Source organism: Bidens hawaiensis, unplaced genomic scaffold, assembly GCF_021521415.1.
Source record: "Bidens hawaiensis isolate Kalapana, Puna unplaced genomic scaffold, B.hawaiensis_p1.1 tig00041035_1, whole genome shotgun sequence".
Classification (NCBI taxonomy): domain Eukaryota; kingdom Viridiplantae; phylum Streptophyta; class Magnoliopsida; order Asterales; family Asteraceae; genus Bidens; species Bidens hawaiensis.
In genome coordinates this window covers 21,825-38,579 of record NW_027497243.1, presented here as the reverse complement: position 1 = coordinate 38,579, position 16,755 = coordinate 21,825, and the positions used below count along the sequence as shown (strand labels likewise).

Genomic DNA, 16,755 nt, shown 5'->3' with positions numbered 1-16,755 from the left:
GTTTTAGAGAAATAAATGACATCTTTCATTTTTGTATTTATTGTAAAAAGGTAATGTTTTATCATTAATAATAATATAATATTTAATTTTAACCTACTATAAAAGTGGCACGTCAGCCTTAGCCGGAGTGAGGTGTTACAATGATATTCAATAAAATGGTAACTTCAGACTAATAAAGTCGTTAGTCAATCACATTGATTATTGTGTATCAAAATTTAAGCCACAAACATTGTATGAAATTAGAGAAAGAAACCTATTTCTGTTATTAAAAAAATTCAAACAACCTTAAATATTAAAATACTTAATAAAATTCAATTTTTGGATTCGTTAGTCAACTGGGTATTGTCTATATAAAAATAAGACACAAAATATGTATCTAATTATACTAATAGACTCATTTCCATTGTTCATAAATACAAACTACCTTCCATTATAATATCACGATTTAGTAAAGTCCATACAAAAACCGATTCAAAGAAACTAATTTCGGTGTTTCCTAATTTGATTATTTAAAGGCTAATATTGTTTAACAACACACTTTTTATTCATTTATATTCAGGAGACAATATTCTTACTGAATACACAATATTGGTGGCTTAGACACTTTTAAAGTAGCGGTTGTCGTAAATAGTTAGTTGTGCTTATATATTTTGTGTTATCATTAATGAGTTAGATATTCAACTAATTACTTAATGCAATTTGTCATGTCCTTACTCAATTCTATATTGTATATAAAAAACAAACAATTATGGCACAAAAACAATATGGTTTTCTACTAACAAACGTATTTCCTTTTTTAAAAATTTTAAACCACCTAAAATATTTACATATTAATCAATTAACCAATGCTACTTCTGCATTCCTTAGTTAACTAGCCATAATCAAATAACAATTGATTTTTTATGTACTATCAATTACACAAAATGTAGCATACATAATTAGTCAAAAATAAGTAAACTAATATAATGGAATACGTTGTAACCATCCTTTTAAATGTTGATTGACAACATATTTTTAGTACATTTAACACTTAATGCCGAAATTCAACTTTGGTTATTTTTGTTAGCTTGTAATAAATAAAAGTGTAACATAAGATGCCATCAACCTAAATCCAATCAAATTATTATGTTTATTTTAAGTGAATGTGATAAACAGTAACTATTATTAAGATTTTAAAGTATATTATTTAGATATTCCTATTGCAGTTATGAATTTTTAAAAAAATATTATTTTCTAAAGATATTAACTCTGCATTAGTTTACTTTTCTCAGTATAATAGACAACATGTTTTTGGTCCATTATAAATGCTTAGCCAATTCGTTTAAATCCAATTATATTGTAATTTTTGTATAACGCGTGTGTATTTTTTGGCATTATGTTTCGTAAGGACGATCGACATGATAAGTTTTAGTTATCTTTTTGACAATATAATTTCTTATGTTAAGTTTTTAAGTTCTATATTATGTGCTTGCAGTAGTTATTACCACATTTATTTGAGATATATATATGTTTTTATAGGTTTTTTCATGTTTTTATGATTTTACATTACATTAAATATTTGTGTATTTAAGTTACGTATGTAATAAATATCATGTTGTCGTCCCAAAAATATATACTACAAATTATCTTGTTATTTAAAATTATATGTGTTTATTAAACAATTTCTATATTTCCACCCGTGTGGTACACGGGTCGATAACCTAGTTAGCTCAAATAAACCAATTATGACTTTCTTAGAATTTTATTATTAACAATTTCTAATTATCTCAAGTTAGTTATTAGTTATTACCTAAGAAATAATAACCGGTTTTCACATTTTTGATCAATTTGCTGAATTTTTTTTACGGGGGTATTACGAGTTTACGGGTCAAAAGTGTATAATCTAATATTAAAGCAAGATGATTTTTCCACATGACATTATTCTAGGGCTTCTACATAAGATGTCACATATTTTATCATCCCTTCTTCTAAACACAATATGGGGCACGAACCCTTTTAGTTATGTTATAACCCGTGACTTAGTTATTTTTTTTAACCACCCGTGTGTCACACGGGCTCTATCCTAGTTCTTGTTAATAAAGCTACACGTACGTGTTGGAATATATACTTTCAATGACGGCTACTCTCATGTCTCATATGTTGAAAATGTTTATCTTGATAGACACTGTGGAGGTAGGGTCCTAAATACCCGGTACGACCTTTTACTTATTGTGTTTTATATTATATTTGTTATATTATTATTGTTTGCTAACCAATGCCTAATGGGCTGGGGGGTTGTGGAGGTAACCCCTAACCGGGCCTGGCCTAATACGGTTAGGGTTTCATGATGGTAGCCATGGAGTTCCTATATAAGGGGTCTTCATCTTTCATTTGAAGGATCCCTTCTTTGACACTTGGCTTCCATATATATTTTTGTGTCTGTAAACAAGAGGAAACTCTTAGCAGTCACTCCACACCCCCATATTTCCATGGCAGATCTCGAGTTACCAGAGAAGAAGACGAAGTCGTGGTTCGTTCATCTCGAACACCGAGAAACATCCTCATAGATCAGGTCAGATTCATTTCATGTTTCTTCATACACCTAACCCAATTATTCTAATCATAATGAGAATTCTCGATGTTGCAAATCTTATGATCAATTGCATATGTCGGTACCCTCATCCAATTGCAAGCTATGTTTCAAACCGAGGCCCCACCAACATCAACAATTGAGTCCAATATACATGCATGCGTCTTTATTTCTACCAACATGAACATTCTCGGGATTTTTTCACACTCTCAATAGTCCATCACTTACCCAACAATCCAATCAAAGTCCAGGCCCAGGCCCATTTCCAACACTGGCGTGAATGAGAAACTTCAACTTTTATATTTAAATTTTTTTAACTAAAATGCATATCATAGAGCAAATAATTTTTACTTGAATCAATTTTTGTTGTTGTAATCTATTTATTTATTTTTACAAATTACAAACCAAATTTAATGTTTAAACTAATTTATTTTTTTGTAACATAATTTTAAAAAAACTTACCTTTTAAAACCGTGTATTAATACGCGGGCTCATACTCGGTTATACCTGAATCTGATTATACTCTTCCCAGATACATAGAGTATGGTTTCTCACCTTAATATATGTACCCAAACCATACCCGGTTCTTTCAATACTTAATTTTCTAATACCCAATCATATCCGAACCTGATTACATACCCGAAATCAGATATTAAAAATACCCTATTGGTGCACCTCTAATAATAAGTAGTGTTTACTCTCAACCTTGATAAATAGTGGCTTGCCCCATACAATCCAGTTTATCCTATCAACCATAAGAAATACGTTTACTCGACAGCACACTCCCCACTATATACCCTACACATTATAATTATATTCCCTTCCAGTATTCAAACACATCTCCCTTATTATTTCTATAAAGACACCAGCCCTTCTATATCTCTCATATTCCATCCTTTCTATATATCTAAATCATGACATCTAGTGCAAATATTTACCTGCATGTTTATCTTCTCAGATATAAGCCTCGGAAGGCTCGGTGAACCTCCATCCGACATTGAAGCCTTACAAATAATTGGCTGTATCAACAATCTATATGTTCATATGTGTGTTAAGCTGAATCATGAACTGGTTCTTGCATATGTTCAAACTTATTGGATTCTGAAAAGCCTAATAGACACAAAAAAAATAATTAAAAGAAAAAAAAAACATGTACCACCAAGGGTATGCTTGGCAAAATAGCTAGTAACTGATGGTTGGTGACTGAAAGCTAGAAGCCGGTAGTTGTAGCTGTAGCTGGTGGCTGGAAGCTATAGCTTTTTATATATATTTATAGGTGTTTGACAGAGTAGCTGAAGCTTTAATAAAATGTATAAAATGATTAAAATGGGCATAAGTAAAAAACATAATACTAAATGTATATATATTGGAGGTTATTTAAGTAATTTTAAATACCAAAAGCTTGTAGCCTTTTCTAAACGCTATTAGTAGGAGCTTTAAGCTTTTTCTAATAACCTAAAAGCTTCAAGCTCCTTCAACCAAACAAGACTTTCTATTGAGTATAAGTTTTTTCTTAAAAGTTTGAAACTAGACGTTCTTAAAAGCTCCCTACCAAACACACCCTAAGTTTTGTTAACACGTGAATCAAGAAAAATGGACACTTTGTTGAGGATACACGATTGAAAGATAAATAGATAATACACGAGAGGTCTTTTACATACGTGACTATAGTTTACCCAACGGACGAATATATGCGTAATCTCTCATGTTACGTAAAAGTAGGGTTGCAAACGAGCCGAGCCAAGCCAAGCCCGAGCTCGACCGGCTCGTTTAAGTTACGCAGAGCTCGAGCTCAAGCTCGGCTCGTTTCGAGCTTTATTTTCAAAGCTCGAGCTCGGCTCGTGAGTAAATTTTCAAGCTCGAGCTCGGCTCGTTTACTATATATCAACTACTTTTTATATAATTATAATTATTTTTATATATTTTTTTCTATTATAGTTTTGTGTATAAAATAATATATATTATTGAGGTGTTTTTTCATAAAATTATATTTATTAATTAATAATTATTAAAGGTATATTTTAAAAAATTATATAAATGACAGGCTCGTTTAGGCTCGTGAGCCGGCTCGAGCTCGATAACTGAAGCTCGGGCTCGAGCTCGATTAAGCTTGGATCGATCGAGCTTTTTAATGAGCTGATCTCGAGTAGCTTGACTCATTTGCACCCCTACGTAAAAGGTATATAATATAAAGTATTTTTTTTATCATCTTTTTTATGATCAGCGGATCCTCCAAGTGAGTTATTAGCTAAATTCATCACATCAGGATACCCTCGTCTTTCGATTCGGGAAAACCCTCACCTAAGGCCTGTGAACACTCGCCCAAGGTCACGACTGAGGTAAAACTTGTTCAGCTCAATGATTCAATTAGTAGACGACGCCTATTTGTCTAGTCTCTCATCATCACCAAATACCACAAAAACTAAATAATAGGGTTGTAAATCAAAACCGAGTCGCATAAAACATAAAATCTCTCTTACCACACTGGTCGTTATTGTTATTTGCGGTTAAAGCAAGTCACCCAATTGTACAAAGTCGTAAATAAACATAGAGATATGGGCCATTCTCATCTCATTAATAGTCCCAACCTGCACACGCTTTCTCTTTGGCGTCCGATCTCTCTCTCCATTCTTCCCTTCCCACAACCTCCCAATTAATTAAACTCGCATCATTCAAATCCCAACGACCATCTCAACCGAAAACCGGATTCATTTCAATATCCCCAAATAATAACAATAATAATCAGGGCACCGAAACCCTAACACCATCATTCATCACAACATACTCTCCCAACCAATCAATCCATGGATATCATCCATCCGCCGCCAGCACACGACGGAATTGGACAACCACCGCCTCTGCCGTTTGGAAACGTAAATGCTAGGTATGATGTTGATGAGGATGAGGATGAAGATGTGTGTCGGATCTGCCGGAACACCGGAGATGATGATAATCCGCTTCGGTATCCGTGTGCTTGCAGCGGGAGTATTAAGTTTGTGCATCAGGATTGTCTTCTTCAGTGGCTTAACCACAGCAACGCGCGTCAGTGCGAGGTCCGGTTATTGTTTTGTTCGTTCGAGTTTCAATTGACGTTAATTGTTATTAGTTATATGTTTAGCTGGTTGTTTAATTTAGTGTTGGTTATAAACACAAGTGATTATGGTTACTATGAACTCAATTATTGGTGCTATATCGGTCTCTATGTGAAATATAGGTCAGGATATCGGTGCTGATAATATCGGCGATATTGGCATAGATTTGACTGATACATCACAGATTTTCCCGATATCAGTACCTTTCTTCTTAGTTCTTCTGTTCGTCTTTCTTCTTATTGCTGCCATTTGTGTTTTTAAGTCTTAGTCAATTCCTACTAGGTACATTTGTTAGTGTTTTGCAAGTTGCAAATGATTAATTTGTTAATGTTAAATTGCTATATATATATATACTAGCTTTTGAACCCGTGTATTACACGGGATTTATCAAACAATAAAAATAAAGTCCGTTATTTCAATTGTGATTCTCAAAATACTTATGAATTAATTTAATGTAGACTTAAAAGGAAAAACAAACGGGTTAACGAAAATTACTAAAATAGCATGGTTTTGAAAACGCCGGGTGTGAATTTGCAAGAAATTTTAAAAAAACGTGCTAAAGTTGCGTAGTTGATCAAGCTTTAGGTATGAAAATGACACTATGTTATAAAATCCACACTATGTTATAACCCTCTTGACAAAATGATTTTGACCCATGACCCATGGATAGCTCCAATGAATGAGACGAGAGATTAGAAATTAGAAGAAATATAGGGTTGACACATAAGTTTCAACATTTTCTTTTATTAGTATTGTAAGATATATATATATATATATATATAGGATTAGTATCATTTGAGAACTCTTAAATTATTTAAGAACTTGAAGGAACTCTTAATAACTAACGTTTTTTATAAAAATTTTTGTATGTTAATGTTATTTAAGTGTAATTTTATCACTTTTGACATCTATATTTACGATTACAATTATGAAAATTAGTTTTTTTGCGCATATCTATGTTTTTTTTACACATATGTAAATTTTTATCACATAAATTTTACACGTGTGTAACTTGTGATTTATATATGTAATCAAATTTTTTTTATAAATATGATAAAACAAGTCTCAAATAATGTTAATATATAAAAAGAGTTAAAAAAATATTTGGTTTTTAAGAGTTCCTAAAAGTTCTTAACTTTTTTTGAGTTCTCAAATGAAACTAACCCTATATATATATATATATATATATATATATATATATATATAAGTTTTGCATGATATTAAATTACCAATATCCCACTGCGATAACCTATATCCCAAATATCGGTCCTTGACCGATATCCGATTATTTACCACATTAATTGCATAGTGTGGTTGTTGTTACTAGCTATTTTAAGCATGTTCTGTGAGTCATGCCAAACTGGCAGGCTGGCAGCTTATCTCTGATTTGATAGAAGTGTTAGGGTTAGCTAGTTGATTTTGCAGAAGACTTGGTGAAGTGCTGATATTAATTGGAAAAGTTGTTATTGGTTCATTTATATTTGCGTTGTGTGGGTGAAGATATTAATGGCTGGTACATTAATTTCACCAGCCACTAACAAATTGATGCAAGATTGACTTTTGAGGCTCTATGCCTGGAGTAAAAGTGCACATAAACTTTTTGAAATGTCTTCCCGTTGTTTTTTATTGTCATGGTGAACTATAGCTTCGGTTTAGTTGCTGTTTCGGCATTCATTTCGTATTTTGGAAACAAGTAGTGTGTAGGATGTAGCTAGGAATTTTACAGACTTGATAACCCGCTTTTCAGTTAATTCGATTACCGGTCAATTTCGGTTCGGCTACGCCCTTTTCGGTTCAGTTTGGTTAATGCTCACCCTTACTAGGAATTTTACAGACCTGACATAAGTCCTGTCATTTGACTTATTTTGGCTGTTACGCTGTTATTAAAACTCGCTTCTTGCGCCTAGGCCCATTTTTCAGGCGGGGCCCAATATATGCGTTTCTAGTTCCTAGGCCCTCGCTTCTTGAAGTTGACGACATCTCTATTAGTATTGATGACGGATCACAAACAATGATCATTTGAGCCTTTACTATTTATTACTTTTTGAACTTTTGGTAATTTACTTTGAACATTTTGTTATTCAAGTTTTGGAATTACATTTGAATCTTGATTCTTTTAGAACTTTGCATACTAATTAGATGATATCAAATGTTATATAATTGCTCTTGTTTTTTTTATATGAAGAATAGCATTTTTTTTTAATACATAATATATATTTTAATTTTTTTTATTTAAGTGCGCCTTTCGCCTAGGCCGCAGGTGAGGCCTGTGCACCTAGCGCCTCTGATAACTCTGGTTATTTGGATCATTTATGTTGTGTGGGTGAAGATATTAATGGCTGGTATTTTAATTTCACCAGCCACTAACAAATTGATGTAAGATTGACTTTTGTGGCTCTATGCCTGGAGTAGAGGTGCACATAAACATTTTGTTACGTCTTCCTGTTGTTTTTACTGTCATGGTGAATGATAGCTTCGTTTTAGATGGTGTTTCGGCATTCGTTTTATATTTGGAAACAAGTAGAGTGTAGGGCGTAGCTAGGAATTTTGCAGTCTTGATATAAGTCCTGTCATTTGACTTATTTTGGCTGTTATATATGATTTTCTATTCCGTATATCAATTGTACAGGATTCTTTTGTGTTATTTTTGTAACTTGTCATGATATTGTTGTCTTATGGTCAAGAATCAGAGGCAAGTTGTACTTTTTAGTTGAACAACTTTCTTACAAATTGGTTTGTAGTCGTACATTAGCAAACACAATATTTTGTGGCGATATACTGTGGATCCTATGAAATGGACCATTGACAGTCTATATAGAATATTGCTAGTGGAATTTGTTGTCTTCACATTTGTTTGTGCTTTTACGCTATCTCAACTTACATTTCAGGTGTGCAAGCACCCATTTTCATTCTCACCTGTGTATGCCGAAAACGCACCTGCAAGGCTTCCTTTTCAAGAATTTATAGTCGGGATGGCAATGAAAGCATATCACGTGCTGCAATTCTTTCTACGGCTCAGTTTTGTGCTTTCTGTATGGCTTTTAATTATACCATTTATAACCTTTTGGATATGGCGTTTCTCATTCGTGAGGAATTACAGTGAAGCCCAGGGATTGTTCTTGAGCCATATTTCCACTACTGTTATTTTAACCGACTGCCTTCACGGGTTCTTACTCTCTGCCAGTATAGTGTTCATTTTTCTTGGGGCCACATCTTTAAGGGACTATTTTAGACATCTGAGAGAAATTGAGGGTGAAAGAGAAGATGAAGGAGATAGAAATGGTGCTCGGGTTGCCAGAAGGCAACCTGTTCAAGCCAACAGGAATGATGAAGATGCTGGTGGGGCCCAAGGGATTGGTGGGGCAGGTCAGATGATTAGAAGAAATGCAGAAAATGTTGCAGCCAGATGGGAGATGCAAGCGGCTCGTCTTGAGGCACATGTTGAGCAGATGTTTGATGGTTTGGATGATGGAGATGGTGCAGAGGATGTTCCTTTTGATGAGCTAGTTGGCATGCAAGGCCCTGTTTTTCATTTGGTGGAAAATGCATTCACTGTGAGTAAATTGTTGGGTTCCTTTATGTGTAGGGTGAGCTACAGCTCGTGTTTTTTAACTTCAATAAATACAGGAAACATCTCTGAGAAGTTCATATGTTATCACATTTTTTCCTTACTACTAAATAACAAAATGCGTATTTTTCACAGTTATTTCCTTATTTTTCTCATCACGAGTAGCTCATGAGTGGCTTAGCTCGTTTAAACCCCTAAAATAAAATAATCAATTAATATTTTTGAAGTATAATAATAATAATAATAATAATAATAATAATAAGAAAAATAAATAACTCAATTAAACAAACAAAAATAGATAAGTTATGAAATAAGTTATATTTTCATAATATACATAAGATTAGTAAATGAGACAAATAAATAATTCAATTAAACAAACAAAAATAAAAAAGTTATGAAAGAAATTATATTTTTGTAAGATAAATTAGTTTATAGTTAATTAGGGACCACATAAGAACTTCATGGACGTTTTTGTATTTAATTGAAGTTAAAAGACACGATCTATAAGGTAACTATATACATAAAGGATGAAAACTGTAATTTATCCTTTTTTTTGTTACGTATGATTTCATTTCAAGTCATGCATGCTAATTATACTCACCTTTTCATCTACAGGTTCTTGCAAGCAACATGATATTTCTTGGGGTTGTAATCCTCGTACCATTCCACCTAGGACGATTTATACTATACCACTTATCATGGATTTTATCATCCGCAGCCACCCCCGTGTTAACAACCGGTGTTCCATTCAATGAACATGCACTTGCCTTAGCTAACATTACATTAAAGAACTCGCTGACCGCGGTCACAAATCTGACATCTGACACCAACTCAGATAACAATGTGATTGGCCATGTGGCAGAAATGTTAAATGCAAATTCTACTGGACTTGCGGACTCATCAAACAATGTCACTATTCCCGTTTCATCAGATGTTATAAACGCGGTTGCAACAGGAGCATCACGGTTGTCAGATGTTACAACTCTTGCTGTTGGATACATTTTCATTTTTTCACTTGTTGTTTTCTACTTGGGAGCTATTGTGGTAATTAGGTACACGAAAGGAGAGCCGTTGAGTTTGACCATAGGACGGTTTTATGGTATTGTTTCTGTAGCCGGGACAATTCCTTCTCTGTTCAGACAGTTTGTTGCAGCTATGAAACATTTAATGACTATGATTAAGGTCGCATTCCTGTTAGTTATTGAGCTCGGGGTTTTCCCGCTCATGTGTGGATGGTGGTTAGATTTTTGTACTTTAAGGATGTTTGGCAAATCTATGTCTCAAAGAGTTGATTTTTTCTCATCATCTCCATTAGCAAGCTCATTGATTCATTGGGTTTTCGGTATTGTCTACATGTTGCAAATATCCGTATTTGTTAGTCTCTTGCGTGGGGTATAGTCTTCCAACCTAGTCTTTCAATAAATCATGTTTAACGTTTCAATCTCGAATTTTGTTTGATAAGTTATTTTTTATAATTTGCAGGTATTGCGTAATGGAGTTCTTTATTTTCTAAGAGATCCAGCTGATCCGAATTACAATCCGTTCCGGGATCTAATTGATGATCCTGTGCATAAGCATGCACGCAGAGTTTTATTATCGGTTACTGTTTATGGAAGCTTAATTGTAATGCTTGTGTTTTTGCCTGTTAAGCTTGCCATGCGAATGACTCCGTCCGTTTTCCCTCTTGATATAACGTAAGCATTTTTTTTATTTTAAAGTTCTATTGCATATAGGCTTGTAAACAAATCAAGATAACACGAAGATAGCATGTTTATGTTTGTTCGTTTAACTTTAGTAGAACAAACGATCGAAAACGAACAGGGTTTTCTCGTTCGTGTTCGTTCGTTTAAGAAAATGAACATGTTCGTTTATTCAACTCTAACCTAACAAACTTTTGAACGCGGACAATTAAATAAACAGGAGGTTCTTGTTTGTGTTCGTTCGTTATAAAATCAGCATGTTGTGTATGTTTAGGCTCGCTCGTGAACAGTATAAGTGAATGCTTCACAAATTAACATAACTGATCATAGATGAACAAACACAATGTGTTGGGCCTAAAAGATTATTTAAACTAGACCAAGTTATAATGAGTCGAAAAGTTTTATGTGAATATATTAAAGAACGTAAGCAAACAAACTTAGACAAACGTTTCTTTAACTAGATGAACAAAAACAAACGTGAACGAACGATACATGTGCTTATGCTCGTTCGTTTAATTAGATGAACAAAGTTTTGTTCATGTTTGTTCGTGAATTAGACAAACGAACTCCCGCTAAACGGTTCACTGAACGCTTGGTCCGCCTACAGGCCTAATTGTGTTAATATTTTTACTCACAATCACGAGTCTCACTCTGTCTTTGCAGGGTATCTGATCCATTTACTGAGATCCCTGCTAACATGCTTCTCTTTCAAATATTCATCCCGTTTGCTATCGAACACTTTAAGCTAAAGTCAACAATCAAGTCAGTTCTTCGCTACTGGTTCACTGCAGCTGGCTGGGCTCTTGGTTTAACCGATTTCCTATTACCTAATCCCGAAGATGATAATGGTCAACAAAATGGTCAAGCGGGTGGTCAAGATAGACCCGTGGTTGGATATTTAGCTCCTGAAGATGTAAACAGAGCGAGGCTGGCAGCAACTGATGCTAATATCGCGGAAGAAGCTGCTGGTGATGAACGATCTGATTCAGAGTATGTTATTGCACTATATAATTAAATTTACTTTTCAAACCGTCATGGTTTATGCGATTTTTTTTTTAATTATTAGGAGATATGGATTTGTGCTGTGTATTGTGTTGCTTTTGCTGGTGGCTTGGATGACACTGCTAATCTTCAATTCTGCTGTAATTGTGGGGCCCGTTTTCCTTGGACGAGTGTTGTTTAACTCGGTTCCTCTTCTTCCAATAACACATGGCATCAAATGCAATGGTGCGTAATTTAAATCATTAAATTTTTCTCTCTGTTTCATGTTTGAGAAACATATGCTGACACAACATTTATTTAACAATTTTGCAGACATGTACGCGTTCTTTATTGGAAGTTATGTCATCTGGACTATACTAGCGGGTGTAAGATATTCAGTTGAACAAATTAAAACAACAAGAGCAACCATTTTATTAGGTCATATCATGAACTGGTGTTCCATTGTTGTTAAAAGTTCGTTATTATTGTCTATTTGGGTAAGCCACAAGCCACATTTGCCGTTGTCTCTTTTATTCTTGCTTAACTATGTTTAATAATTAATATTATGCTTTTTGCAGATTTTTATGATCCCAGTGATGATTGGTCTACTGTTTGAGCTTTTGGTGATTGTACCAATGCGGGTGCCGGTGGATGAAAGCCCAGTTTTTCTCTTGTATCAGGATTGGGCTCTTGGACTTATCTTTCTGAAGATATGGACTCGACTGGTGAGTTAACATGGTTTTATTAACTTAGCAACATGGATTTCATCAATGTCAATGCACACAATACACAAGTTATTATTTTTGGTATATGCATATTCAGTTCCAAAATATTATTCGTCTTCTACCTGATTTATGATTACCCGAGCCTGAGCTCGATCCCGAGTGTCAAGCTAGGCTCGTCTGGAGCTGTATGTTTAAATCTTGATCTCAGGTTGCGAGTTATTCAACAAGCTTGACCTCGGCTCGTTTATTCTTCATTATTTAATAATAATTTATTTTCTTTTTAATAAAAACTATCTATACTGATGATATTTATTAATATATGTTATTTTGTTTTTAGTAACAAAAAGATATGTATAATGGTAGTAGGGTAGTATTCATTATGTAGTTATATTTATATCATGTAAGTGCTATTATATTCATATGAGCTATAAGGGTTTAGGTCGAAAGTCGCTAAAGCCTAAAAGTGTATCATGTATGCTCAATGTATACAACTTCCTAAATTTTCTTATGGGCAAATATCAGGAAGAACCAACATATGAAAGTTCATCTACATGCTAAATTTGAACAAAATTGTGAAATTGTTTTTTAAAACAGCTTGGAACTGGGACATCCAAATTGTTTTACAAACAACCGGGATAAAAATAAATATAAGCCACGTTAGAAAAAAAATAAAGAATGCGCAAGAAAACCAACAAGAAATATTAGTTCCAAGTGTTTTAAAAAAATTCACTATTTTTTTTAACATGTAGAGGGACTTTAATGTGCAAAAAAATGTTGACTTTTGTGAGAAAAGTAGAAAGTATATTGTTTATTTATGATGCTTGCCCTTGTTTTAATAAAAAATCTATATTATTGTTATAATAAAGTTCTCATATTTGACACAATTATATGTACAAGAAATAGAATGTTGCATAAAAGGTGTTTGCATAATATAGTTCTCTCATCTCCTTCTCCTGAACAGGTAATGATGGATCATGTGTTGCCTCTAGCGAATGACACCTGGCGGGTAAAGTTTGAGCGGGTGAGAGACAATGGTTTCTCAAGACTGCAAGGGTTTTGGGTGTTGCGTGAGATTGTAGTCCCCATCGTCATGAAGCTTCTAACTGCTTTATGCATACCTTACGTGTTAGCTAGAGGGGTATTTCCGGTATTTGGGTACCCGCTAGTGGTTAATTCGGCTGTTTACCGGTTTGCGTGGCTAGGGTGCCTTGGATTTAGTTTGTTATGCTTTTGTGCTAAGAGGTTTCATGTGTGGTTCACCAACCTTCATAACTCAATTAGAGATGACCGGTATTTGATTGGTAGGAGACTTCATAACTTTGGGGAAGATGAACAAGAGATCCCTCAAGCGGGTCCCGTTGTCGCGACCTCGGGCTTTGTGGAAGTTGTGGGAATGAGAGAGAATGGCGGTGATGCTGATTTAGGGTTGAGGCATAGACATAATAATGTTCCAGTGGAGGGTTGAGAGAGGTGGTGGAAGGTAAGTAATAAATTTGTGACTTAATTTTGTGATTTGTGTTTTTGTTTAGTTTTGTGAATATGGGTTCCTGGTATATTAGCTAAAGAAAGAGGTATAAGCATGATGTATTTTTATGTTTATATATGTCAATCGTGTCTAGTTGCATCATTGGGCCGTGACAAAAGTACACGGGTGGCTTTGATCGGGTTGGGGAACGGGTCATACCAGTTTTGAAACACTCTAACTTGAAGATTCACCTCCTACACCCTTTAGGGGTGCGTTTGGCTCACGGAAAGTTTTTAAAGAATTTGGAATTGGAATTGAGTTGTGATTGGAATTATTTCCTTTGAAATTTTGTCTTGCTTGGTTTGTAAATTTGAGAAGAAAACTGGAAAGTAAAAAAGGGAGAAAAGTACAAAACTACCCTCACTCTCACATCGTATCCTAACTGTCGCTCAGTCATCATAGAGGTGCACAAAATAACCGGTTCCGGCCCGACCCGGCGGTTCCGGGTCCCGATCCTACGGTATGGACCGGGTCTTGGGTTTCCCTCTGAAACTGGAACCGACCCGGACCCGGTTCCGCCAATACCCGGTCAAAACCCGGCCATACCCTACCCAAAACCCGAAAAAAACCCGATGGAACCGATCAAAACCCAGTCAAATACCCGACTATACCCGAAACCGGTTCCTACCCGGACCTGATTTTGACTTTTGTTGACTATACCCGGTTCCGGTTCCTACCCGATTTGTGCACCTCTAGGTCATCATCCCAAGTCCAACCCTAGAGTGAGAATGCAAGGCAGTTTGATTTATGTGGAATATGAACCATATGGTTTCAGATTTATTTATGTCGATTTCTGCCTTCGATCTCGTGGTCCCTTTGCTTATAATTTCAAATTAATACCAATAGATGTTGTATGAAAGAGATCTGGATTGTTTTAACCTACATAGAACCTAATTATATGTATGATAAAGGTGTTACAAAATGGTTCGAAGATTGATGCCATGGATGGATAAAATCTGGATTTGCTCATAATCCAATAATGTTTTTGGGTTAAACTCCATGATTCTTAGATTAATGGTAATAAGAAGATGAGGGCTTTTTGGTAAACTTGAAACAAGCAATCCGATCTTCCTATCCCGCTGAGGCTAAACCCAAGCGTTCAAGCACAAAGAAGCAATCCAATCTTCAATTATTTGGTCTACGACAAAAGGGTGCGTTGCATGAAACGAGTTTGGAAGAGAATTGAATTGATGAGTTTATATTAGAATATCCAAAACAATCAAATAAAAAGACACAGAGACTTATATTATTATTTACTTAAAAAAAGCTAGGATCTTATTATAGGATTCGAAAAAGTTGTACATCAATCTAATTAGGAAATTCATTAATAATACACCGGACAGGACAATATTAGTTTTAGGCTAGCCTTGTATTTCTTCCTTCCGAAAGCATCTTATTGTCATGTATTATATTTAGCCTTGTACTCTGTCCATAGCTGATCAACGGGCTTTCCCGTTAAGTCTTGAAAGAAGGAGACATCGTACGTGTACCGCATCATATTGTTAAGCTTGGCCACAAAGTCCGGAACAAGGCCATCGCAATACTCGAGAAAACGGGCTGTGAAATCATACCCCTGGTCCCATTTATCCCCAGAACCCGGTGCTGCAAAGGCCAGCGGGTAATAATTTGCTTTCAAGATGGTATAATCCGCGATCCCTTCAGTCAATGCCCCGGGGGTTTTACCCTCCCCATTCCATTGGAAAACATGGGTCATTTCATGGTGCATAAGGGACGTGAATTCCCACTTCAACTCCATTGGCCCCGCGTAATCCCGCAAATAGATCGCGCTCACATTGATATTGTTTCCCCAAGTGAATGCTTCGGCTCCGTCGAAATCCTGGATGTAGACTTCTATAGTGTCTACGGGTTTTCGGTCGGCTGGTGTGTTTTGTTTGAAAACGGTGGACCATATGAAGTTGGTGATCTCATGCATTACGCGTTTGGTGTGCGGAACCCCGCCAATAACTTTCTCGAATTTGATGCCACCGCCATGGTGAGGGGCGTCGTTAATCACTACGTAATTCGGGTCGGCTGAGATTCTATTGAAAGAGAATGAGATAGTTAGGAGGAGGATGATACAAATTAAAAAAGAATGGGGAGCCATGGGTGGTAAACCAGCTAGCTCAAGGTGCATGGACTATCAATCATACACACACATGCATATATACACTTACAAAAATAACGGCATGATCATGAGTAAAGAGAGAATTTGAAAACTATTTACACTTACGTTTCCTTTATTTTCGTTTCTTTCCTTTATCTCTTGATTTTTTTTTTCATAAAAATATGCTCAATCACCATTAATGCAATTAAAACAAAATTCATCTCCATATTAGACTAAAAAAATGGAGTAATCCCGACTAGTTAGTATAATTTCTCCCTCATATTTCACTCCATAATTCTCTCTCATTTTTCACTCCATAATATATATTTTGTATAATTTCTCTCTCATTTTTCACTCTATATTTCACTCCATAAAACATTATCTAAAGTTTTTGAGACACAGAGAATGCTTTGAATCAAAACTATTAGGACATCCATGATGCTACAGGGATGAGGTTGGCACCATACCGGTAACAGTATCGAAAATCCCGA

The 16,755-nt window shown here is 35.1% G+C and overlaps 2 protein-coding genes across 2 annotated transcripts; one reads left to right on the top strand and one right to left on the bottom strand.

Annotated features, from left to right (window-relative positions):
- The first annotated feature begins 5,343 nt into the window (after nt 1-5,343).
- Nucleotides 5,344-14,173, top strand: LOC143592540 (putative E3 ubiquitin ligase SUD1). Its single transcript, XM_077072438.1, has 9 exons — nt 5,344-5,622; nt 8,550-9,215; nt 9,845-10,621; nt 10,712-10,923; nt 11,593-11,919; nt 11,996-12,156; nt 12,244-12,407; nt 12,489-12,635; nt 13,597-14,173. Exons 1-9 carry the CDS (start codon nt 5,374-5,376, stop codon nt 14,098-14,100), a joined length of 3,207 nt encoding a protein of 1,068 aa, XP_076928553.1. The 5' UTR covers nt 5,344-5,373; the 3' UTR covers nt 14,101-14,173.
- Nucleotides 14,174-15,559: 1,386 nt separating this feature from the next.
- Nucleotides 15,560-16,093, bottom strand: LOC143592543 (uncharacterized). Its single transcript, XM_077072441.1, has one exon. It carries the CDS (start codon nt 16,091-16,093, stop codon nt 15,560-15,562), a length of 534 nt encoding a protein of 177 aa, XP_076928556.1.
- Nucleotides 16,094-16,755: the final 662 nt, after the last annotated feature.